Genomic DNA, 26,978 nt, shown 5'->3' with positions numbered 1-26,978 from the left:
GAGAGAGAGTCATATTAATACACAAATAATGGGGCCGATGTGTGACATTGGGATCAAAATGTCAAAATGATTTCAATGCAGTTCCACATGTATAAAAGTTAATATATGCAAATGTAACCATTAACTCAACCAATACAACAACATAGACAAAGGATTATACATCTTTTAAGCAGGGTTCATACAGACATTGGCAAGTCAAATTCAGTGTTATACAATTGTATAATTTAAATAATTATACATATAAGGCCTAATATATATCCCTAACCCCTCCCACCAAAAAGCATGCAAAAAATGTCAAAAAAGTAGGCCATTAACACTTTAAGAATAATGCATTTTTTAGGCCTTGCCAATGCATTGATATTCAAATGATTATTACAGTACATTCTAAAATATGTGTGAATAATGTGGACATTGCCTGACTAAATCGATTAGATGCATGCATGGTGATTTTTCTGTAACCGACGTGGGCACACATAACAAAGCTATGAATAGCGATAGCATTAATCTCACCATTTGAATCTCACCATCGCTGTTTTTCTAATGCGAATTTGACCAAATACCAGGTTCTTTTTTTAATCGAAGGATTTGTATGGAAAGCCAAGTTGAAGGCAACATTAGATCTTGTCGTCCTCAAAATAACCGCACATAGTTTTACTCAACAGAGTAGCGCAACGCCCTTCAATTGAAGCAGCGGGAAACAAACGAAAGTGGTCATCTCTCACAGAAATGTATACAAAATAAAATCACGGATAATTATAAGGGAGCAGGAGAACTTATAAATTGACTACAATAATTACAATGACTTTTCAAGCAGCAAAATGGAGAAAATGTCTGATTTTCAAGGGAATTTTCCGGTAATTGAAATACAAATTCAAGTAGGCTACTTCAAGCCGCTTGAATATTTTGGACATTCCTCATGAACACCTTTTTTCCAGCACTTGTGCTGTTGTTGCATTGCATGTGCTATCACAACAGCTGTTCATCACTTGACTGACATTCAGAAAATTTCTTCCTGGATCAGATGAGGATGAGTGAAAATATCATGGCATAACTAATCAGCTGGACACCAAATGCACATCCAACAATTATTATGCATAATTATTGAAGAACCATTTTAATGACAGTATCGATTTAGGTTTTAAGTATCAAGGTAAGGTGACTGTCGGTTACAAGTATTTGATTTTGCAATCACATTTATTATTTTCGATTTGTGTGCCCATGAAAACTGTTCTCAACCCGTAACATAATACGACGCGGCAGTGCATTTCTGAGATCTCTATACAAGAAAAAGCTAGATCCAGTATTCTTAGAGTTCAATTTCTAATTGAACTAATTAATGCTTAATATATAACGACAACTTACACTGCCATAAATGCAAGGACAGAAAAGTAATGTTTCATGTCACACGATTGAGGACAAATCCGTCAAGACACTAAACATGATAAACGGATAAAGAAAGGTTTTAAATCAACTTGTGAATTTTATTGAATATAGCTATGATCCCACCTTATATCTTAATGTAATGACATGGGAACATTTTGCCAGATTATTATCAATGACCTATCAACAGCTGTAACAAGTTGTCCAGTGTGTGAAATCCTCACTGGTACCCTAGTTTAAAGGAAGACCACATACACTTGAACACTCAACTACAATCGAGAGATTAGAGAAATGATTCAGGTATGCACACACACTCACCGCGCGAGAGTTCCTGGCCTCCTTCAGCACTTGTTTAGCAGCTTGAATCTCCTCCATCTCCCCAACTCCACGCAGCACACACACCTGCTGCTGCACACGCACACACAGACGCTCCATCACCTGGGAAACAGAGAACAGAGAAGCAGGAAGAGTGTCAGCAAAGACATACAATGCATACGTACTGTGTGATTGAGAGACAATGAGTTGAGCCATCATCAGAGCAGTATTATTGAGAGACAATGAGTTGAGCCCTCGTTAGAGCAAAAAGCCATCATTAGAGCAGTATTATTGAGAGACAATGAGTTGAGCCCTCGTTAGAGCAATAATTCATCATTAGAGCAGTATTATTGAGAGACAATGAGTTGAGCCCTCGTTAGAGCAAAAAGCCATCATTAGAGCAGTATTATTGAGAGACAATGAGTTGAGCCCTCGTTAGAGCAAAAAGCCATCATTAGAGCAGTATTATTGAGAGACAATGAGTTGAGCCCTCGTTAGAGCAAAAAGCCATCATTAGAGCAGTATTATTGCTCTAACGATGGCTCAACTCATTGTCTCTCAAGTACACACATAAAACGAACACACATATCCAGTGCATTCTGAAAGTATTCAGACCCCATGACTTTTTCCACATTTTGCTACGTTACAGCCTTACTCTAAAATGGATTAAATCGTTTTTTTCCCTCATCAATCTACACACAATATCCCATAATGACAAAGTAAAAACAGGTGTTTTAGAAATGTTTGCAAATGTATTAAAAAGAAAAAACTGAAATATCACATTTACATAAGTATTCAGACTCTCAGTACTTTGTTGAAGCACCTTTGGTAGCGATTACAACCTCAAGTCTTCTTGGCTATGACACTACAAGCTTGGCACACCTGTATTTGGGGAGTTTCTCCCATTCTTCTCTGCAGCTCCTCTCAAGCTCTGTCAGGTTGGACGGGGAGCGTCGCTGCACAGCTATTTTCATGTCTCTCCAGAGATATTCGATCGGGTTCAAGTCCAGGCTCTGGCTAGGCCACTCAAGGATATTCAGAGACTTGTCCCGAAGCCACTCCTGAGTTGTCTTGGCTGTGTGCTTAGGGTCGTTGTCCTGTTGGAAGGTGAACCTTCGCCCCAGTCTGAGATCCTGAGCACTCTGGAGCAGGTTTTTATCAAGGATCTCTCTGTACTTTGCTCGGTTCATCTTTCCCTCAATCCTGACTCGTCTCCCAGTCCCTGCCGCTGAAAAACATCCCCACAGCATGATGCTACCACCACCATGCTTCAACATACGGATGGTGCCATGTTTCCTCCAAACACTTGGCATTCAGGCCAAAGAGTTCAATCTTGGTTTCATCAGACCGGAGAATCTTGTTTGTCATGGTCTGAGTCATTCTGGGGCCTTTTGGCAAACTCCAAGTGGGCTGTCATGTGCCTTTTACTGAGGAGTGGCTTCCGACTGGCCACTCTACCATAAAGGCCTGATTGGTAGAGTGCTGCAGAGATGGTTGTCCTTCTGGAAGGTACTCCCATCTCCACAGAGGAACTCTGAAACTCTGTCAGACTGACCATTGGGTTCTTGGTCCCCTCCCTGACAAAGCCCCTTTTCCCCCGATTGCTCAGTTTGGCCGGGCAGACAGCTCTAAGAAGAGTCTTGGTGGTTCCAGACTTCTTCCATTTAAGAACGATGGAGGCCACTATGTTCTTAGGGACCTTTAATGTTGAAGTACTTGGAATTTTGGATTGGTCTCATGTACTAAACTGTGATGATGTTGATCAAGCTTGGTATCTTTTTAAAGATCTGTTTCTGTCTGCACTAGACTCTCTGGCTCCGATGAAACAAATTTGAATCAAACAGCGGTCAGAGAAATGGATCACTTCCGAGATCTTAGACCTCATAAGGAAAAGGGATCGCTACCTGGCCAGATTCAGAAGGACAAATCTACAACAAGATTATGATGGTTATATTAACTGTAGAAAACAGGCAAGATTCAAAATGGATAAGGCCAAATTCCAACATTATATAGATGCCGTTAACGACAACTTACATCGGCCTCGTAAACTGTGGAAAATGTTAAATGACAATGGCTCCAAAACTCCCCCATAAGGTAAAATCCTGTAGTATTGGCCTGAATATTGATGATGTTTTATGTTATGACCAGGCAAAGGTTGGAAATTATTTCACCACATTTTTTACCACTATAGCCTCATCTCTGGTTAAGAAGTTACCCACCTGCTCTGGACACTATGGCCAGTCTTTCATTAACAACTTTTACCGTAGCAAAAGTATCACTAATTATTTGTTTGAGCTGTGCATGGTAACAAAGGACAAAGTTTCCAATCTACTATGCTTAATGAGCACAAACAAAGCAACTGGGCTGGATAACCTTCCTGCAAGATCCATAAAGGATAGTGCTTGTGTCACTGCTAAAACGCATATTGTAAACCTTTCTATTAGTAGTGGTACATTTCCCAAGGATCTCAAAACAGGTCGGGTGGTTCCACTCCACAAGAAGAGCAGTAAAACAAATGTAGGAAACTACAGGCCTGTGTCAGTCCTCAGCACCTTTTCCAAAGTTGTTGAGAGATTCGTTTTTAATCAACTTAAGGGATACCTTAATTGAGCACAAACTTCTTTATGAACTACAATCTGGCTTTAGAACAGGTCATTCCACTGATTACTTGCCTCATCCACCTTTTTGACCACATTAAGCAGGAAAGTGAGAAGGGGAACTATACAGGTATGGTCATGTTAGACTTGCAGAAAGCTTTTGACACTGTAGACCGTGATATTCTCCTGATGAAACTGAAATGCATGGGTCTAAATGATGTAGCAGTGAATTGGTTTAGGTCTCATCTGACCAACAGAACACAAGTATGCAATGTTTGTGATGCTGTCAGAGGCCAAAGAAATATCAGGTGGAGTTTTAGGGCCTCTCTCATTTCTTATATACGTTAATGATATGCCAGATACAGTAAAGTGCAAACTCCTGATTTATGCTGATGATTCAGCCATACTGGTTTCAGGGAAGGATACAGTTTACATAGAGGAGAACCTGAGTAAGGATTTGCATTTTGTTAGAGGTTGGTTGTCTGACAACAAATTGTCACTACAATTGGGAAAAACTTAATCGATTTTGTTTGGAACAAAACGTAGATTGCTTAGGGCTGACAAGATAACAGTAAACTGTGCAGGCAAGGAGATTGAATCTAAAACAAGTGTATCTTATCTTGGTGTGTCCCTAGATCAATCCCTTTCTGAAGACCTGATTGCTGCCAAAATTCTTTCTAAGATGGCGAAAAAAATTGAAATTTTTATATCGTAACACTAGATATTTTAACATTAAAGTTAAGAAACTGCTTGTCTCAACCTTGATTCAGTGTCATTATGCCTGCTCTGCTTGGTATAGTGGGCTATCAAAAAAGTTGAAAAAGAGAATGCAGGTCATGCAAAATAATGTTATCAGGTACTGTATATGCTGAATGTCCCCCCTAAGACCCACATAGGGGTACAGGAGTTCCGGGAGGTGGGCTTGTTGCCTTTGGAGTCAAGAGTGGACCAATTTATTTGAAGGATCGGTATGATGTGCAATTAATAGATTGTTTTAATGTGAAATGAATATGGGTGATTTTTAAGGTTAGGGAGAAGTGCATAGAATAGTGCCACTTTTTAGGATGTCAAAATAAATGAATGTATTTAAGGTTGTTTGTAATTTTGTCTTGCCTTTTAATCATTATATGTGTTATTGTTTTTACCATCGAGGACCACTTTGGAAACAAGCTTTTTAATTAATACTTTCAAGTGATATCCTCTGGATCCACATTGTACATTTTGTTGTATTTGTCTGTTACCCAAAATAAATTCAATTCAATGCTGCAGAATGTTTTTGGTACCCTTCCCCAGATCTGTGCCTCGACACATTCCTGTCTCGGAGCTCTACGGACAATTCCTTCAACCTCATGGCTTGGTTTTTGCTCTGACCTGCACTGTCAATTGTGGGTTCTTATATAGACAGGTGTGTGCCTTTCCAAATCATGTCCAATCAATTGAATTTACCACATGTGGACTTCAATCACGTTATAGAAACACCTTAAGGATGATCAATGGAAACAGAATGGACCTGAGCTCAATTTCGAGCCTCATAGCAAAGGGTCTGAATACTTAGGTAAATAAGGTATTTCTGTTTTTTAGAAATGTATAGAAATCTGTTTTTGCTTTGTCATTATGGGGTATTGTGTGTAGATTGATTAGGACATTTTTTTATTTGATCCATTTTAGAATAAGACTGTAACGTAACAAAATGTGGAAAAAGTCAAGGGGTCTGAATACTTTCAGAATACACTGTACATTAGCTACCTGTTCAGCAGTGCTGGTGACCAGGCCCTGGTGCAGCCGCAGAGCCTGTCTCTGAGAGAAGCGCTGAGTCTGGTTGTTCCTCAGCAGAGCACGCTGGATCTGATGGCCGCAGATAAAAACCCTTCACTCACACAGGCAATACTACTGTGTGAAAATGTCAATGAAGCAGAGTCAATTGAAATGGAAAGGGCAGGGAGAGAGAGAGAATGATGGTGCCAGTAGAGAAAGGAAGCAGTGGAGGAAAGGAGAGGAAATGGAGAGGCAGAAGAAAGGAGAGGGTTGGAGGGAGGATTCAGACGGGAGCATAAGGAGCCCACCTTGGTCAGTGCCTGCTCTGTCCTCTCAGGGGCGCTACGGTACGCCTGGCTGATGTCACTGAGTGGGAGGGGCATGTACTGCAATGTGAAGTTACTGGGAGAGAACGACAAGGGGGTTGAGTTAGGAAGGAGACAGAGAAAGGAAGGAGACAGAGAAAGGAAGGGGATAGAGAGGAAGGAGACAGCGAAATAAAGGAGATAGAGAAAGATAGCTCTAGAAAATGTTATTACAGCTTCAAGGGTATGGGTTAATATTCCCAGTGTACAGAATTCCTTCCAAAATACCCCTTAATCACAAGAATCCATCCCAAAATATCCTGCTAGACTGTGATAGGATGAGTAATGCTTTGATTATTGCACCCAATGTGATCTATAGCCTAAACACAACCCTAGGCCATTTGAGATAGCAAGTTTCAATGTGTACAGTAAGCTAGGTTTGGTTCACATGTATCTGAGTTGATATATTAGCTAATTCTGAAAATTCTCTCTGAACAACAGGACATCTAAATTAGACATAGCTTAAGGCATTCCCATGTCTCTTGGAAGCTATTTATATCAACTCTCTTGCTTCCTGTATTTTGAGCATACAAATTCATCAAAGGAGTCTGTAAAATAAGTTATAGTGAGCTATAACGGATTTAGAAGACTGAGTGTGTGTATGTGTGCGAGCGTGCATGTGTGTGTTTAGTCTCACTGTTCAAGGGCTCGAGCCACATCCAGGAATCCTGTAGCTGAGGTGTTGTTACGATCCCACGTCACACTCCTTTCAGGACAGGGGAGAGGAAGTGTTAAAAACAACCATCACCATACCTGACAATACCCTCTATCTCTCTCCTTCCCGCTCTCTGTCTCTTGCCTGAGTGTGGTGTTGATCTGTAGGGCTTTGCTCAGCATCTTGGCTCCAATGTCCTCCAGGCTGTTCCCACTCAGGTCCACCTTACGCAGGCAGGTGTTACTACCCAGAGCATTTACTAGCACTGTACCGCGAGAACGCAGCCGCGAGTCAGCCAGGGAGAGGGACTGGAGGGCCTGAGGAGGGAAAGGAAAGAGGGAGAGAGAAAGGGTGTGGAGTGAGGGAGACGGGAGAGGGCAAGGCAGTGGGGGTGAGATGGTTGGGTGAGAGGTAAGGGTGGAGACCAGATGAAAGGTAAGGCAGAAGAAGCGGGCCGGACAGGACAGAGGACAGAGAAGGAGATGACAGTGGAGAGAGATGGTAAAATGCTGCTGGGAACAGTTGGGAGCAGTGCTGAGGAGAAACGTAGGAACTCAGCATTTGTAATAAACAGAGCGATGTGTCATAGCTTTGTACACAAAGTTAATCATTCAGAAGGCACAATATGTTACATGCCACAGTAACAGGGCCATGGAGTGATATACCTTAAGGAAAACACAATTTTGTAGAAGATAAAGAGTTTGAGAGAGTACCATGTCAAATAGAGTATGTGTGTGTGGTGAATGTCAGTATTTGATCATGGGTTTTCACTGAGTAAATGAACGTCTATAGTGTTTGTGCGTTTGTGTATATACTCTGCAGTACAATCAGTGAATATAAAATGGAATATTATATTGTGCAATGTGTGAATGTTGTGTGAATTGTGACGCATTCCCACTCACACATTCCTCCTCCTGTATGAGTTGGACCAGCTTCTGTAGGATTTCCTCCAGCACCCTGTAGATAGAGCCATGGGGAGAGAGGCAGTTCAGACTACACTCAGCAGGAGCTTTGGCACTAGTCATTTCCTGCCACTATCGTAATCATCCCAGTCTGCCTGAGGAAAATCAAGCTGTGAAGCTAACTGACACACGCACACACATGCACACCCACGCACCCACAAAGAGACACCCACACACAACCACACACACACACTGTGCCTTTTTAGTACTTTACCTGCTGCTCTTGATGTTGAAGTTCTTGCCCAGATACAGGTGCTTTAGGGAGGTGTGTCTGGAGAGAGCTGGTAGGACTGCGAGAAGGTCTGCATCCAGCCCTGTACACACAAACCACAAACCATACTACATCAAATATACACTTTCTCTTCGCAATTGGCTACCTGATTATTGCAGCTCAACGGGTGTAACTTTTGTTGACAATCTCGATACCTTTTGGAAACAAAACCTATTTTATAAGGAGGATGGGATCCACCCGAATAATTTGAGTTCCTGGATCCTTTCACAGCATTGTAAAGCTGCGTTGAGACAAGGACTTATCAATGACCCAAGCCCAGCTCGGTTAATACCTACCATTGTGTCGCTAAGTTGTCACAATGCTTCAGCAAATGTACATTATCCCAGGGGAGTTGGTAGACACAATGTAAGTAACCTAATCTATGTCCCTCTAACTGCCCTGCTGATCCTACAGCTATTGTATGCAGTAATCATGTGCCTATGAACCAGAGATATACTGTTAGCACTCAGGCGGTGTGCCCAAGTAGGAAAGGTCCACTGTGTGCAGCTCACCCTGCACTAACATACATAACATGCGCATGAGAGGATCTGCAGAGAAGAATGGGAGAAACTCAACATATAAAGGTGTGACAAACTTGTAGCAAACTTATGTAAATGTAATATTTACATTTTGAAATTGTAATAAATTAGCAGAAATGTCAACAAATTCAATGTTTGCTTTGTCATTATGGGTATTGTGTGTAGATTGGTGAGGAAAAAAAAGAATTTCATGAATTTTAGAATAAGGCTGTAAAGTCAAGGATTCTGAATACTTTCTGAAGGCCCTGTATGTAGCTTAAGAAACAAGGTTCGTGAAATCAATAACTTGCTAGTAACAGATGACATTCATATTCGGACTATCTCTAAAACTCACTCAGATAATACCTTTGATGATACAGTGGTAGCAATACATGGTTATAACATCTACAGAAAAGACAGAAATGCTAATGGTGGAGGTGCTGCTGTTTATATTCAGAACCACATTCATGTAAAGCTTAGAGAGGAACTCATGTTAAATACTGTTGAAATAATATGGCTGCAGGTTAATCTGCCTCACCTAAAGCCCATTCTGGTGGGAAGCTGCTATAGACCACCAAGTGCTAACTGTCCTTATCTGGATAATATATGTGAAATGATTGATAATGTATGTGATATCAACAGAGAGGTATATTTTCTCGGTGATTTAAATATTGACTGGCTTTCATCAAGCTGCCCACTCAAGAAAAAGCTTCAAACTGTAACCAGTGCCTGCAACCTGGTTCAGGTTATCAGTCAACCTACCAGGGTAGTTACAAACAGCACAGGAATGAAATCTGCAACATGTTTTGATCACATCTTTACTAATGCTGCAGAAATTTGCTTTAAAGCAGTATCTAAATCCATAGGATGTAGTGATCACAATATAGTAGCCATATCTAGGAAAATCAAAGATCCAAAGGCTGGGCCTAATATAGTGTATAAGAGGTCATACAAGATGTTTTGTAGTGATTCCAATGTTGTTCGTATGTTGTAAAGAATATTTGTTGGTCTGTGGTGTGTAATGAGGTGCAATCAGACGCTGCACTTGACACATTTATGAAATTGCTTTACTAATAAGCATGCAACGATTAAGAAAATGACTGTAAAAACTGTTAAATCCCCATGGATTGATGAGGAATTGTAAAATTGTACGGTTGAGAGGGACGAGGCAAAAGGAATGGCAAATAAGTCTGGCTGCGAAATCTATTGAGAAATCACGTGACTAAACTAAATAAAAAGAAGAAGAAACTATACAATGAAACACAGATAAATGACAGAAAGGATGGAAAAAAGCTTTGGAGCACCTTAAATGAAATTAAGGGCAAAAAGGCAAACTCAGCTCCATCATTCATTGAATCAGATGGCTCATTCATCACAAAACCCACTGATATTGCCAATTACTTGAAGGATTTTTTCAGTTGCAAGATTAGCAAACTTAGGCATGACATGCCAGCAACAAACACTGACACTGCACATCCAAGTATAACTGATCATATTAGGAAAGACAAGCATTGTAATTTTGAATTCTGTAAAGTCAGTATGGAAGAGGTGAAAAAATATTGTTGTCTATCAACAATGACATGCCACAATATTGCGGACGATACTTCCACTCCTATTTGCCGTATCTTCAATTTAAGCTAACTAGAAAGTGTGCGCCCTCAGGAGGGAAGCAAAAGTCATTCCGCTACCGATGAATAGTAAAGCCCTCTTTACTGGCTCAAATAGCCAACCAATCAGCCTGTTACCAACCCTTAGTAAACTTTGGGAAAAATGGTGTTTGACCCGATACAATGCTATTTTACTGTAAACAAATTGACAACAGACTTTTAGCATGCTTATAGGGAAGGACATTCAACAAGCACAGCACTTACACAAATGACTGATGATTGGCTGAGAGAAATTGATGATAAAAAGCTGTTTTGTTAGATTTCAGTGCAGCTTATGACATTATCGATCATAGTCTGCTACTGGAAAAACATATATATATATTGTGGCTTTACACCCCCAGCTATATTGTGGATAAAGAGTTACCTGTCTAAAAGAACACAGAGGGTGTTCTTTAATGGAAGCCTCTCCAACATAATCTAGGTGTGCCAGTGTGTCTATGTACACTACCGGTCAAAAGTTTTAGAACACCTACTCATTCAAGGGTTTTTCTTAATTTTTACTATTTTCTACATTATAGCTTAATAGTGAAAACATCACAATTATGAAATAACACATATGGAATCATGTAGTAACCAAAAAAGTGTTAAACAAATAGCCACCCTTTGCATTGATGACAGCTTTGCACACTTTTGACATTCTCTCAACCAGCTTCACCTGGAATGATTTTCCAACAGTCTTGAAGGAGTTCCCACATATGCTGAGCACTTTTTGGCTGCTTTTCCTTCACTATGCGGTCCGACAAATCCCAAACCATCTCAATTTGGTTGAGGTCTGGGGAGTGTTAAGGCCAGGTCATCTGATGCAGCACTCCATCACTCTCCTTCTTGGTCAAATAGCCCTTACACAGCCTGGAGGTGTGTTGGGTCATTGTCCTGTTGAAAAACAAATGATAGTCCCACTAAGCCCAAACCAGATGGGATGGCGTATCACTGCAGAATGCTGTGGTAGCCATGCTGGTTAAGTGTGCCTTGAATTCTAAATAAATCACAGACAGTGTCACCAGCAAAGCACCGTCACACCATAACACCTCCTCCTCCATGCTTTACGGTGGGAAACACACATGCGGAGATCATCCGTTCACCCAATCCGCATCTCACAAAGACACAGCGGTTGGAACCAAAAATCTCAAATTTGGACTCCAGACCAAATGACAGATTTCCACCGGAGGCTGGTAACTCTAATGAACTTATCCTCTGCAGCAAAGGTAACTCTGGGTCTTCCATTCCTTTGGCGGTCCTCATGAGAGCCAGTTTTATTATAGCGCTTGATGGTTTTTGCGACTGCACTTGAAGAAACTTTCAAAGTTCTTGAAATGTTCCATATTGACTGACCTTCATGTCTTAAAGTAATGATGGACTGTCATTTTACTTTGCTTATTTGAGCTGTTCTTGCCATAATATGGACTTGGTATTTTACCAAATAGGGCTATCTTCTGTATACCCCCCCACTACCTTGTCACAACGCAACTGATTGGCTCAAACGCACTAAGGAGGAAAGAAATTCCACAAATTAACTTTTAACAAGGCACACCTGTTAAGTGAAATGCATTCCAGGTGACTACCTCATGAAGCTGGTTGAGAGACTGCCAAGAGTGTGCAAAGCTGTCATCAAGGCAAAGGGTGGAAATTTGAATAATCTCAAATATATTTTGATTTGTTTAACACTTTTTTGTTTACTACATGGTTCCATATGTGTTATTTCATAGTTTTGATGTCTTCACTATTATTTACTATTAAATAGTAAAAATAAAGAAAAACCTTTGAATGAGTAGGTGTTCTAAAACTTTTGACCGGTAGTGTATGCGGATAACTCAATGCTATACACGTCAGCCACTACAGCGAGTGAAATCACTGCAACACTTAACAAAGAGCTGCAGTTAGTTTCAGAATGGGTGGTAAGGAATAAGTTAGTGCTAAATATAAAAAAACCTAAAAGCATTGTATTTGGGACAGATCATTCACTAAACCCTAAAACTCAACTAAATCTTGTAATTTAGCAAGTTTAGGTGACTAAACTACTTGGAGTAATCCTGGATTGTAAACTGTCATGATCAAAACATGTTGATACAACAGTAGCTAAGATGGGGAGAAGTCTGTCCATAATAAAGCACTGCTCTGCCGCTATCAACAAGGCTGGTCATACAGGCTCTAGTTTTGTCGCACCTGGACTACTGTTCAGTCGTGTGGTCAGCTGCCACAAAGAGAGATCTCAGAAAATTACAATTGGCTCAGAACAGGGCAGCACGGCTTGCCCATAAATGTACACAGAGAGCTAACATTAATAATATGCATGCAAATCTCTCATGGCTCATGGCTTAAAGTGGAGGAGATATTGATTTCATCGCTACTTGTTTTTTGTAAGAAGTGTTGACATGCTGAATGTACAGAGGTGTCTGTTTAAACTACTAGCACACAGCTCGGACACTCATGCATACCCCAAAAGCCATGCCACCAGAGTTCTCTTCACAATCCCCATGTCAAGAACAGACTATGGGAGGTGCACAGTACTATGTAGAGCCTTGGCTAAATGGAACTCTATTCCACATCAGGTAACTAATGCAAGCAGTAATGTCAGATAAAAAAAAGATAAAAATACAACTTATGGAACAGCGGGGACTGTAAAGAGACACACACACAGGCATAGACAGACGCTTACACATACACATGATAAGACACGCACTCTACCCACACGTACAAATTGATTTTGTATTGTAGATAGTTGGTAGTAGAGTAGTTGCCTGAGGGATCACACTTAATGTGCTGTGAAAAGTGTTATGACATTTAATGTCATGTAATATTTAAACTGTGTCACGTCCTGGCCAGTATAAGGGTTAATTGTTATTGTAGTTTGGTCAGGACGTGGCAGAGGGTATTTGTTTTATGTGGTTCAGGGTGGTGTTTTTCTAGAAGGGCATTTGATTTAAGTATTCCGGGGTTTGTTGGGCACTGTCTGATATTCATGTATTCTATGTTTAGTCTAGTGAGTCTGTTTCTATGTTTGGTTAATTGGGGTTGGGACTCTCAATTGAAGGCAGGTGTTGTCTATTTGCCTTTGATTGAGAGTCCCATATATTAGGGTGTGTTTGTGTTTGTCATTTGTGGGAGATTGTTCTTTGTCTAGCATGTATGAGACTGAGAAGACTGTCAGTATATCGTGAGTTTGTTTTGTTGTTTTTGGTATTCATTTTGAGTTAATAAATGTTCAAAATGAACAAACACAGTCCTGCTGCATTTTGGTCCTCCTTTTCCGACGATGAGTTCGCCATATCGTCTGACGACGACGAAATCCCTGACAGAATCTCCCACCACCAAAGGACCAAGCAGCAGAGGAAGGAGCAGAGGGATTTTGAATTGGACAAACAGGAGAAATGGACATGGGAGCAAGTTATGGCCGGAGAGGGCCCATGGAGAAAGGCGGGTAAGGACCGGGAACGTTACCGAGGAACGCGACTGGCGTTGAAGAACGAGAGGCACCCCCAATACATTTTTTGGAGGGGCACACAGGTAGTTTGGCTAGGCCAAGGAAGAGCCAGAAGCCAGCTACCCGTGATTATATGGAGGAGCGTATGAGGTGGAGGGCGCCATGATTCGCGGAAGAGCGCACAATCTCGCCCATACGCACGCACAGTCCGGTGCGAGTTATTCCAGCCCCTCGCAGGTGCCGTGCTAGAGTGGGCATCCAGCCTGGTAGGAGGATGCCTGCGCAGCGCATCTGGTCGCCGGTACGCCTCCTAGGACCAGGCTACCCAACTCCCGCTCTACGCACGGCAACCATCAGGCCCCTGCACAGCCCAGTCCGCCCTGTACGAGCACCTCGCTCGTACAGGGCTACTAGTTCCATCCAGCCAGGACGGGTTGTGCAGGAGGTAAGATCTAGACCGCCTGTGCGCCTCCATAGCCCGGTGTTTCCAGTTCCTGTCTCTCGTGCGGACCCGGAAGTGCGTCAGCCTAGTCCGACTCGTCATGTTCCCGCTCCCCGCACTAGCCTGGAGGTGCGTGTTCCCAGTCTGGCACATCCAGTACCAGCACCACGCACCAGGCTTCAAGTGCGTCATCTCAGTCAAGAGTCGCCAGAGCTGCCCGTCAGTCAAGAGTGGCCAGACTGCCCAGAGATGCCAGAGTGGCCAGACTGCCCTCCGGGTCAGCCAGAGTGGCCAGACTGCCCTCCGGGTCTGCCAGAGTGGCCAGACTGCCCTCCGGGTCTGCCAGAGTGGCCAGACAGCCCTCCGGGTCTGCCAGAGTGGCCAGACTGCCCTCCGGGTCTGCCAGAGTGGCCAGACTGCCCTCCGGGTCTGCCAGAGTGGCCAGACTGCCCTCCGGGTCTGCCAGAGTGGCCAGACTGCCCTCCGGGTCTGCCAGAGTGGCCCGACTGCCCTCCGGGTCTGCCAGAGTGGCCCGACTGCCCTCCGGGTCTGCCAGAGTGGCCCGACTGCCCTCCGGGTCTGCCAGAGTGGCCCGACTGCCCTCCGGGTCTGCCAGAGTGGCCCGACTGCGCTCCGGGTCTGCCAGAGTGGCCCGACTGTCCTCCGGGTCTGCCAGAGTGGCCCGACTGTCCTCCGGGTCTGCCAGAGTGGCCCGACTGTCCTCCGGCCCAGCCCGAGTGGCCCGTCTGCCCGGAGCTGCCGGGGTGGGCCGTCTGCCCGGAACTGCCAGAACCAGAGCCACCTCCAGATATAGGTGGGTTGGGGAGGGGGGGTGTAGCACAGTGCCGTCGTTGACGGCAGCCACCCTCCCTTCCCTCCCTTTAGTTTAGGGGGATTTTTTGTTGTTGTTTGGGGTTTTTGTTATTTTTGAGGTGCTTCCGGGGTTAGCACCTTTAGGGGGGGGGGGGGGGGGTACTGTCACGTCCTGGCCAGTATAAGGGTTAATTGTTATTGTAGTTTGGTCAGGACGTGGCAGAGGGTATTTGTTTTATGTGGTTCAGGGTGGTGTTTTTCTAGAAGGGCATTTGATTTAAGTATTCCGGGGTTTGTTGGGCACTGTCTGATATTCATGTATTCTATGTTTAGTCTAGTGAGTCTGTTTCTATGTTTGGTTAATTGGGGTTGGGACTCTCAATTGAAGGCAGGTGTTGTCTATTTGCCTTTGATTGAGAGTCCCATATATTAGGGTGTGTTTGTGTTTGTCATTTGTGGGAGATTGTTCTTTGTCTAGCATGTATGAGCCTGAGAAGACTGTCAGTATATCGTGAGTTTGTTTTGTTGTTTTTGGTATTCATTTTGAGTTAATAAATGTTCAAAATGAACAAACATAGTCCTGCTGCATTTTGGTCCTCCTTTTCCGACGATGAGTTCGCCATATCGTCTGACGACGACGAAATCCCTGACAAACTGTATATAACTGCCTTAATGTTGCTGGACCCCAGTAAGAGTAGCTGCTGCCTTGGAAGCAGCTAATGAGAATCATTAATAAATACAAATACACAGCCCCCACAAATACAAAACTATCTCAAAAGTTTCAAGCCCACAGCCCACTCATATAAAACGAGCTCAAACACAAACAACCACCTCACACAAAATAAGCTGACTGAGTGGTGGAGATTGCCAGTGTGTGCCACAGTGGTGTAGAGCAGTGGTTCTCAACTGGTTTTACCTTGGGACCCAAATTGAACCAGGTTGTCTCAGTCACGACCCAATATTCGCATCGCGAAAAATAATGGCCAAAATTCAATCAGGAAAACTATTTTTAATGCTATATTGATAGTAAATGTAGCAATTATATGACAAGGTAATAATATTCCCAATTTCATTGTCAATAATTACATTTTGCCCATATTCTTGATGAAAAATGTTAACTGGCTTGAGGCCACAAAATCAACCAAAATAGTGCTGCTAATAGCTCTATATTGAAAATACTGTGATTGAAGAAAAAATCTTCAGAGATTACATTATTTAAAAATGTAAGTTCATTATAATTTCTACACACTTTCTACTTGGTTTAAGTTGTTTAAGTTCAGAAAGGAGTATTTTTTTTACTCAGACCTCTTTGGGTCGTGACTGGTGTAGAGTGCAGTGTACCACACTGTGCCATAGTGGTGCAGTCTGTCATTGTGCTCACCGTTGTCAGAGATGTCCAGGGTGGCGATGGAGGAGACTCTGGGGAACAGCTCCTGGATCACAGCAGCTCCTGCAGATTTCAGCTGGAACAGAGAGAGAGAGAGAGAGAGACAACATGTGTGGAAGGAGGAGGACTTTAAAAGCACAATAAGACGAGACCTTGAGAAAAGATCGTTTCTATGTACAGTGCCTTCGGAAAAGTATTCAGACCCCTGAACTTTTTCCACATTTTGTTACGTTACAGCCTTATTCTAAAAATGAATAAATAGTATTTTTCCCTCATCAATCTACACACAATGGCCCATAATGAAAAAGCAAAAACTGGTTTTGAGAAACTGAAATATCACATTTACATAAGAATTCAGACCCTTTACTCAGTACTTTGTTGAAGCAACTTTGGCAGCGATTACAGCATCAAGTCTTCTTGAGTATGACGCTACAAGCTTGACACACCTGTATTTGGGGAGTTTCTCCCATTCTTCTCTGCAGATCCTCTCAAGCTCTGTCAGGTTGAATGGGGTGAGTTGCTGCATAGCTATTTTCAGGTCTCTCCAGAGATGTTCAATCAGGTTCAAGTCCGGGCTCTGGCTGGGCCACTCAAGGACATTCAGAGACTTGTCCCGAAGCCACTCCTGAGTTGTCTTGGCTGTGTGCTTAGGGTCGTTGTCCTGTTGGAAGGTGAACCTTCGTCCCAGTCTGAGGTCCTGAGCACTCTGGAGACGGTTTTCATTAATGATCTCTCTGTACTTTGCTCCGTTCATCTTTGCCTCCATCCTGACTAGTCTCCCAGTCCCTGCCACTGACATCCCCACAGCATGATGCTGCCACCACCATGCTTCACTATAGGGAGGGTGCCAGGTTTCCTCCAGATGTGATGCTTGGCATTCAGGCCAAAGAGTTCAATCTTGGTTTCATCAGACCGGAGAATCTTATTTCTCATGGTCTGAGAGTCCTTTAGGTGTCTTTTGGCAAACTCCAAGCGGACTGTCATGTGCCTTTTAAAAAGGAGCGGCTTCCGTCTGTCCACTTTACCATAAAGGCCTGATTGGTGGAGTCCTGCAGAGATGGTTGTCCTTCTGGAAGGTTCTCCCATCTCCTCAGAGGAACTCTGGAGCTCTGTCAGAGTGACCATCAGGTTCTTGGTCACCTCCATGACCAAGGCCCTTCTCTCCCGATTGCTCGGTTTGGCTGGGCGGCCAGCTCTAGGAAGAGTCTTGGTGGTTCCAAACTTTTTCCATTTAAGAATGATGGAGGCCACTGTGTTCTTGGGGACTTTTAATGCTGCAAAATTTTTGTTGGTACCCTTCCTCAGATCTGTGCCTCGACACAATCCTGTCTCGGAGCTCTACGGACAATTCCTTCGACCTCATTGCTTGGTTTTTGCTCTGACATGCACTGTCAACTGTGGAACATTACAGTGCATTTGGAAAGTATTCAGACCCCTTGACTTTTTCCACATTTTGTTACATTACAGCCTTATTCTAAAATGGATTAAATAGTACTTGGAAATGTATTACAAATGAAAAACTGAAATATTACATTTACCACAGGTGGACTCAAATCAAGTTGTAGAAACATCTCAAATATGATCGATGGAAACAAGATGCACCTGAGCTCAATTTCGAGTCTCATAGCAAAGGGTCTGAATACTGTAAATAAGGTATTTCTGTTTTTTAGAAATTTCTAGAAACCTGTTCTTGCTTTGTCATTATGGAGATTTGTGTTTAGATAAATAGCTGTGCAGCAACACTCCTCATCCAACCTGACAAAGCTTGAGAGGATCTGCTGAGAAGCATGGAAGAAACTCCCCAAATACAGGTGTGCCAAGCTTGTTGCATCATACCCAAGACTCAATGCTGTAATAATAGCTGCCAAAGGTGCTTCAACAAAGTACTGAGGAAAGGGTCTGAATACTTATGTAAATGTGATATTTCATTAGATTTTTTATAAATTAGCAAAAATGTATTAAAACCTGTTTTTGCTTATTGTGAATTGTGTGTAGAAAAAAAAGGGAAGGGGTCTGAATACTTTCCGAATGCACTGTATATAGACAGGCGTGTGCCTTTCCAAATCATTTCCAATCAATTGAATTTAACACAGGTGGACTCCAAACAAGTTGTAGAAACATCTCAAGAATGATCAACGGAAACAGGATGCACCTGAGCTCAATTTTGAGTCTCATAGCAAAGGGTCTGAATACTTATGTAAATAAGGTATTTCTGTTTTTTATTTTTTATAAACGTGCACAAAAAAATGAAACCTGTTTTTGCTCTGTCATTATGGGGTATTGTGTGTAGATTGCTGAGGAAACAATGTTTACTTAATCAACTTCAGAATAAGGCTGTAACGTAACAAAATGGGGAAAAAGTCAAAGGGTCTGAATACTTTCCACAGGCACTATTTATCTACTGTACACCAAGTCCTTACTTGAAACATAAGAAAAGAATGCCAGAGAGATAGAGATGGGAAATGAAAAAGGCCAGCAGGAATTGAATGTTCTGTGTGCAGAGTCACAGACAACCAGACAGAAAGACAGACTTGTACCTCACAGCCACTGATGTCCAGGTGAAGGTCATTAATGTGAGGGTTTGTGGTCAGACCTATGAAAAGAGACCTAAAGAAAGACAGAATGGGAAGAAAATACAAGCAATATGTGATAGGTGGAAAGGGTATTGACTTGTTTTACTACAACAAAGGCCGTTTTGCTTCCTTCTCTGTCTGGAAGTTCACACCCTTTAACTCGGTCTCAAGTGCCATAGCGACCAGTGTGTGTTGTGCAGCTAAACTTTCCCCTGTCATTCTAGTGAGCTGTCGGTGTGTGAGAGAGAGCAGGGGAGAATAGGAGAATAGGGGAACTGACCTCAGGGCATCAGGGGGTAGCTTCATAGAGGCCAGGCTGACATGGGTGAGACTGAAGGCCGAGCTGAAGAACTGACGGAACAACGGCAGGGTCTCCTTCACTTTCCTGGGAGAAGAGAGAGGTCAGAGGGAGATGAATGAGAGAGGAGAGCAAAAGGAGGTATACATGAGTGGTATAAAGTGGCGAGAGGATTGAGATTAAATGACAAAGAGAGAGAAAATGAAGCTGGCCAAAGAGGAGGGAGCAAGTTGGGTCAGATGATGAATAGCTCTGCTTAAATATTCATGAGTCTTATCTATGCAGACAGCTCTGCAAGTTCTCGTTTAAATCGACAGACACACCCACAGAGAGGAAACACAATGTTCCAGTGATTCCCACAAAGCTCATTTCTGATTTCTCATTTGAGGGAGCAGCAGAGATAAAGACAGATAGAGAGAGTGAAAAGAAAAAGAGAGAGCAAAAGATGAAGCCTGAGGATTTTTGAAGAAAAAAAGATTTCTTGCTAAAATTAGTGTTCTATCTTCACTCAAGAGCCTCAACGTGTTTTTCTGCCACATCACACCAAATAAATAGGTAATCTCAAATATGTGACTAACCTGTGTGAGAAGGAATTTTTGGAGAGATTCAAGTAGGAGAGATCAGCACAACACCCCCTCAGCAGAGCCCCAAATAGCTACGCGAGAGAGGAGAGAGTTGTGTTGTGCAATTTTAGTGGGAAAGAGAAAAAGAAAGGGATTGAGGATTATAGAGGATGAAAAACAGAGACAGAGGTTGCAAAGGGTGTAGAGAAACTCATTAAATCCTACATTACATAAGTGTGCAAATGAAAATCTAACTCGCAGAGCCATTAGATACTCACAGAGTCAACAGCACAGTCAGTGTCAGACAGGTCCAAATGGACCAGACAATTAGGCTGGGAAAGGAAAAGGTACAGATTCTGTAGAAAGAGAGAGAAAAGACAATAATGTTTAACTGTGAAACTCACGCATAAGGCATAATCAGTGCATTTATTTTATCTTTGGTTTGTATACAAAGTGTGAGAGTATGTACACTGAGTTTACGAAACATTAGGAACACCTTCCTAATATTGAGTTGCACCCCCTTTTGCCCTCAGAACAGCTTCAATTCATCGGGGCGTGGACTACAAGGGGTCAAAAGTGTTCCAGAGGGATGCTGGCCCGTGTTGACCCCAATACTTCCCACAGTTGTGTCAAGTTGGCTAGATGGGGCCTCCCGAGTGGCGCAGTGGTCTAAGGCACTGCATCGCAGTGCTAGCTGTGCCACTAGAGATCCTGTAACTACCAATTGGATACCACAAAATTGGGGAGAAAAAGGGGTAAAAAAAAGTTTTATAAATAACAAAAAAATGTACATTTAAAAAAAGACAAATAACAATAATAAAAAGTTGGCGACATGTCCATTCTTGATACACACGGGAAACTGTTGAATGTGGAAAACACAGCAGCGCTGCAGTTCTTGACACAATCAATCTGTTGTGCCTGGCACCTACTACCGTACCCCGTTCAAAGGCACTTAAATATTTTGTCTTGCCCATTCACCCTCTCTGAATGGCACACATACACAATCCATGGATCAATTGTCGCAAGACTTAAAAATCCTTCTTTAACCTGTCTTCTCCCCTTCATCTACACTGATTAAGGTGGATTTAACAGGTGACATCAATAAGGGATCATAGCTTTCACCTGGATTCACCTGGTCAGTCTATGATAAGAGCAGGTGTTCCTAATGGTTTGTACACTCAGTGTATGCGTTTATGTGTGTGTGTTTTCTGACCGAAGCGTCCTCCCCAGACAGGACCCCAGGGTTCTTGCTCAGGTCCAGGTGCAGTAGAGAGTTGGAATACTCATCACTGGAGCACAGAGCCTGAGACAGAGACACCACACCTGAGACACACAGAGAGAGTGAGGGGGAAGCCATGAGAGATGCATTCAGCTAGCTAATGCAAATTTACCAAAGAGGGGAAAAAAACACTTCAGAACATTTTGAATTATGTGATTCTCACCTGCAACTGTCAGCAGAATCAGACTGTGTGAACGTGTGCAGTATCATTCTTAATTCAATATTCAGTATTCAAACTCTCAATAAGTGTGGGAAGTAACAGAGAGCAGGTCGCCTGAAAGATGGTTACCATGGGGACACATCATAAATCTTGAAGCTGTTGTATAGTAGACACAAGACATGACAACACACTGAGCTGTTCAGGGGGGACTTACAGGGGGTACAGAGGTTTACATCACCTCGGCTATAAATATAGCACGCATGGCTTAGTGGCCTGTTCAATCAGCTGTTGCAGCTTCATAAAACCCAAATGTAGTCAAAGGTGTTCATTAACTGATTCTCCAGCTGACTGTCCCAGTCTGCTGAGTTACTGCCCTGTATTAATGTCAGGGGACGCTGAGGGGATGAGTATGCTTCTGTAACATGGAGGAGGACAGGGAGATGGGGCCTTCGCTCTGGGTGGGGCTGGTAGAGAGATTGAGAGATGGAAGGATGGAGAGATGAAGCAGTCCAAACCTTTGGAGTTAAGGGAGGTCTTGGAGAGGTTGAGGAGACGCAGTCCTTTGCTGAGACGACACACCTGCTGGATGAGGTTAGATACACCTACACCAAAAGAGAGAGACAGAGTGAGGAGAGATGTCACTAAAACAGAAATAGGCAAATGTGTGAGTCTAACAGGAAATAAGGCATCTGCTTGGTACCTTGGTTGTCCAATGTGTTGTGTGCCAAGTTCAGAGAGTGGATGACAGAAGCAGGGTTCTCTGAGAGTGCAATTGACAGCTTCTGCGCAAAGTCACTGAAACATACACAGTATACAATACACACATTTGGACGTAGACACAATGACACAAACAAACACTCTTTCTCTCGTTCTAATACTCTTCTTATTCATAAAGAAAGAGTAAGAGAGTTTTGTGAAGAAAGGAAAACTCACGATTTGAGACCAGCATTCTCCAGAGTGAGCTCTTCCAGACTGGAGGACTTACTGAGTGTGTGCAAAACCTGCTCACTGACCTCTGACCCCTGAAATGAAAATGACCTTGTGTCATTACATGCTTATAACTTCTTTCAATTACCACTGAAACACAAGGAGAGACAGACAGAACAATACTTACTATGCGTAGGTCCTTACAGTATAGTTTGGTGAACCAGGTGTTGTATGCCATTGAGGCCACAATCACTGCCAAGTCCCTGTCACAAACACACAACAATAACTGTATCGAAACGGGTACATTTTATAATACCCTCGATATCAATTTAGCAACTGGATTTGTATAGGCTGCAGCAGCACTCATTTGATAGCGTCTGCTCTCTTTCTTTCTCTCCCTCTCCCATTCCCTCACCTGCTCTCCAGGTGGCTGAAGTCCACTAGGTTAAACTCCCTGTTGTCTTGAGAGTGATATATAGTGTCCACATCCTAGGAGCAAGATTACCCATGAGTCCACATGCTATAGAATATTACCCCCTCATTTGAAAGTGCAGTTGTCTTCTTTTTTTCGGCCTTCAGAAAGTATACACACACCTTGCCTTTTAGAGCCTGAATTAAAATTGGGATTAAATTGGGATGTTGTTTCACTGGCCTACACAAAATACCCCATAATGTCAAAGTGGAATAATGTTTTAATACATTTTATTTCTCATTAATCAAAAATGAAAAGCTGAAATGTCTTGAGTCAATAAGTAGGTGGCCTATTGGTAGCCTAGTGTTTACCGAAAGGTTACTGGATCTACTGGAAAGGTTACTGGATCTACTGGAAAGGTTACTGGATCTACTGGAAAGGTTACTGGATCTAATCCCTGAGCTGACAAGGTAAAAATCAGTCGTTCTGCCCCTGAGCAAGGCAGGTAACCCCCTGTTTAGAGGCGAAAGAAACGCACACCTATTTAGGCGAGGTGCTGGCTAGCGGAGTGGAACACTTCAAAAAATAAAGGAGAGCCGCACACTCTAGGAGCTCAGATGCAAAAATGTAATGTCCAACGTTTGGACAGACAAGCTGTCTTCATCAGGGTATATTGACAGACACTGCGGGGTGACTCGTTTAGATAGTGTCAAAAGACACACACAGATGTCTGTAATCATGGCTGGGTGTGGCCTGATATCATTGGTTAATTCTCATATATTAAAATAGCATAAAAAAACATAAATGGATAGCGTACAATCATAGATACAACTTGGCTACATAAGCCTACAAACATTTACAATAGCATAATCACAAAAATCACAAGAATGACTATAGATCAAAGTCTACGTTGAGACCGAAGGGAGCAAGGGTCTTTAAATTAAAGATCCAGGCACCCTCTCGTTTTAACAATAAATTGCCGAGGTCACCCCCTCTCCTAGGGAGGGTGACATGTTCGATGCCAATATAATGCAGAGACGCAATCGAGTGGTTTTCTTCCAAAAAGTGGGCCGCAACTGGGTAAGTCAAGTTTTTGTACCTAATGGTGCTACAATGCTCCGAGATACGTACTTTTAATTCACGCTTTGTTTTACGCACATCATTTTTACCACAAGGATATATAAGATAAATAACTGCCTTTGTGGAGCACATGATAACACCTTTGATTGGGATCTGTTTCCCTGTTTGGGGGGGTTTGAAGGATCTACATTTATAAGTGCCATTGCATTGAGCACAGCCATTACACTTGTTGTTTCCATCCAGTAGGGGTGCAAATACAAGTTGTGCAGGGATATCTTGGGGTGGTAAATCAGAGTTTACCAATTGATCTCTGAGTTTTCTTCCCCGCGAGAATACGACCAAGGGAAGGTCCAAAAACACATTACCGATACTATCATCGGATCTTATAATGTGCCAAAAAAAATATATTTTTTGCATCTGAGCTCCTAGAGTGTGCGGCTCTCCTTTATTTTTTTTACGTTTACCCACTGTTCCCTGGGCACCGAAGACGTGGATGTTGATTATGGCAGCCCCCCGCACCTCTATGATTCAGAGGGGTTGGGTTAAATGTGGAAGACACATTTCAGTTGAATGCATTCAGTTGTACAACTGACTAGGTATCCCCTATTCAATCCCTTTGTTATGGAAAGCCTAAATAAGTTCAGGAGTAAAAATGTGCTTAAGAAATCACATAATAGTTTGCATGGACTCACTCTCTCACTCTGTATGCAATAATAGTGTTTAACATGACTACCTCATCTCTGTACCCCAAACATACAATTATTTGTAAGGTACCTCAATCTAGCAGTGAATTTTAAACACAGATTCAATCACAAAGATCAGCAAGGTTTTCCAATGCCTCACAAAGAAGGGCACCTATTTGGAGATGGATAAAAAAAGCAGACATTGAATATCCATTTGAGCATGGTGAAGTTATTAATTACACGTTGGATGGTGTATCAATACACATAGTCACTATAAAGACACAGGCATCCTTCCTAACTCAGTTGCCGGAGAGGAAGGAAATCGCTCTGGGATTCAACCATGAGGCAAGTGGTGACTTTAAAACAGTTACAGAGTTTAATGGCTGTGATAGGAGAAAACTGAAAACATGCATCCTGTTTGCAATAAGGCACTAAAGTAAAACTGCAAATAAATTGGCAAAAAAATTCACTTTATGTCCTAAATAAAAAGTGCTATGTTTGGGGCAAATCCATCACAACCATCACTGAGTTGCACTTTTTCAAGCATGGTGGTGGCTGCAAATGTTATGGTTATGCTTGTCATCGGAAATGACTAGATAGTTTTTAGGATAAATAGAAACGGAAAAGAGCTAAGCACAGGCAAAATCCTAGAGGAAAACCTGGTTCAGTCTGCTTTCACTGGGAGACAAATGTACCTTTCAGCAGGACAATAACCTACAACACAAGGTCAAATACAATACACACTGGAGTAGCTTACCAAGATGACATTGAATGTTCCTGAGTGGCCGAGTTACAGTTTTGACTTAAATCAGCTTGAAAATCTAAGGCAAGACTTCAAAATGGTTATCTAGCAATGATCAACTACCAACTTGACAGAGCTTGAATAATTTTTTAAAGAATAATCCAGGTGTGCAAATCTGTGAGAGACTTACAGTTGTAAAGACTCACAGTTGTAATCGCTTCCAAAGGTGATTCTAACATGCATTGACTCAGAAGTGTGAATACTTACGTAAATTACATATTTATGTATTTCTTTTCAATATTTTTCAACAAAAAAAAATTCTCACTTTGTCATTATAGGGTATTGTGTGTAGATGGGTTACAAAATATTTAATCAATTTTGAATTCAGGCTGTAACACAACGAAATGTGGAATAAGTCAAGTGGTATGAATACTTTGTGAAAGCACTATAACAGTCCAGTGCACTAATACACAACAGGCCTACTCTCATAGCTCTTACCCACTGCACTTCCTCCTTGCAGCTGATTCCATTGTAGTCACACAGGGCAGCGTAGGTCTCGGAAAACCCTCCTGAGACGGACAGAGAGAAAGAAAAATAGATGATGGTGAGAGAGGAGGGTTTTAACCTTTTACTGCATTGGGCTAAATAGGGGTCACACAGAGTGTTTCTTGGTAGTCTTAAACAAATCTACTCTGAAACAAAAGTATATACCTCACACACATTGTTATTGGCTTAACAAAAGAAGACACCTGTACCATGTCAGATATAGAGTTGAAATGCATTCCAAATTAAAATATATTTGAGATTTGAGATTCTTCAAAGTAGTCACCCTTTGCTTTGATGACAGTTTTACACACTCTTGGCATTCTCTCAACCAGCTTCATGGGGTAGGCACCTGAAATGCATTTCAATTAGGTGTGCCTTGTTAAAAGTTAATTTGTGGAATTTCTTTCCTTCTTAATGCGTTTGAGCCAATCAGTTGTGTTTTGACAAGGTAGGGGTGGTATACAGAAGATAGCCCTATTTGGTAAGAGACCAAGTCCATATTATGGCAAGAACAGCTCAAATAAGCAAAGAGAAACGACAGTCCATCATTCATTTAAGACATGAAGGCCAGTCAATACGGAACATTTCAAGAACTTTGAAAGTTTCTTCAAGTGCAGTTGCAAAAACCACCAAGCGCTGTGATGAAACTGGCTCTCATGAGGACCCCCACCAGAAAAGTAGACCCAGAGTTACCTCTGCCGCAGACAATAAGTTCATTAGAGTTACCAGCCTCAGAAATTGCAGCCCCAATAAATGCTTTACAGAATTCAAGTAACAGACACATCTTAACATTAACTGTTCAGAGGATACTGTGTGAATCTGGCCTTCATGGTCGAATTGCTGCAAAGAAACCACTACTTAAGTACACCAATAAGAAGAAGAGACTTGCTTGGGCCAAGAAACACGAGCAATGGACATTAGACCGGTAGAAATCTGTCCTTTGGTCTGATGAGTCCAAATTGGAGATTTTTGGTTCCAACCGCCATGCATTTGTGAGATGCAGAGTAGGTGAACAGATGATCTCCGTATGTGTGGTTCCCACCGTGAAGCATGGAGGAGGAGGTGTGATTGTGTGGGGCTTCTTTGCTGGTGACACTGTCTGTGATTTATTTAGAACTCAAGACACACTTACAGTGGTTCCTCAATTAAAAGTTTTGAGATTATGCC

The 26,978-nt window shown here is 42.3% G+C and overlaps 1 protein-coding gene across 1 annotated transcript in view; it reads right to left on the bottom strand.

Moving 5' to 3' along the window:
* LOC115192368 (capping protein, Arp2/3 and myosin-I linker protein 3) overlaps positions 1-26,978 on the bottom strand; it is a 53,992-nt gene that overhangs the window by 14,258 nt on the left and 12,756 nt on the right. The window contains exons 7-25 of the mRNA XM_029750777.1: positions 25,764-25,834; positions 22,764-22,837; positions 22,536-22,611; positions 22,355-22,443; positions 22,122-22,216; positions 21,937-22,023; positions 21,196-21,305; positions 20,261-20,338; positions 19,998-20,074; positions 19,402-19,506; positions 19,086-19,155; positions 16,543-16,624; positions 8,244-8,343; positions 7,970-8,024; positions 7,212-7,384; positions 7,050-7,118; positions 6,356-6,449; positions 6,039-6,137; positions 1,699-1,818 (exon numbers count right to left, since the gene is read on the bottom strand). Coding sequence (XP_029606637.1) covers positions 1,699-1,818; positions 6,039-6,137; positions 6,356-6,449; positions 7,050-7,118; positions 7,212-7,384; positions 7,970-8,024; positions 8,244-8,343; positions 16,543-16,624; positions 19,086-19,155; positions 19,402-19,506; positions 19,998-20,074; positions 20,261-20,338; positions 21,196-21,305; positions 21,937-22,023; positions 22,122-22,216; positions 22,355-22,443; positions 22,536-22,611; positions 22,764-22,837; positions 25,764-25,834 — 1,724 coding nt within the window. The remainder of the gene's footprint in view (positions 1-1,698; positions 1,819-6,038; positions 6,138-6,355; positions 6,450-7,049; positions 7,119-7,211; positions 7,385-7,969; positions 8,025-8,243; positions 8,344-16,542; positions 16,625-19,085; positions 19,156-19,401; positions 19,507-19,997; positions 20,075-20,260; positions 20,339-21,195; positions 21,306-21,936; positions 22,024-22,121; positions 22,217-22,354; positions 22,444-22,535; positions 22,612-22,763; positions 22,838-25,763; positions 25,835-26,978) is intronic.

The sequence above is a fragment of the Salmo trutta genome, chromosome 4 (genome assembly GCF_901001165.1).
Source record: "Salmo trutta chromosome 4, fSalTru1.1, whole genome shotgun sequence".
In the NCBI taxonomy this organism is placed as follows: Eukaryota; Metazoa; Chordata; class Actinopteri; order Salmoniformes; family Salmonidae; genus Salmo; species Salmo trutta.
This window is presented reverse-complemented; position numbering and strand designations above follow the sequence as displayed.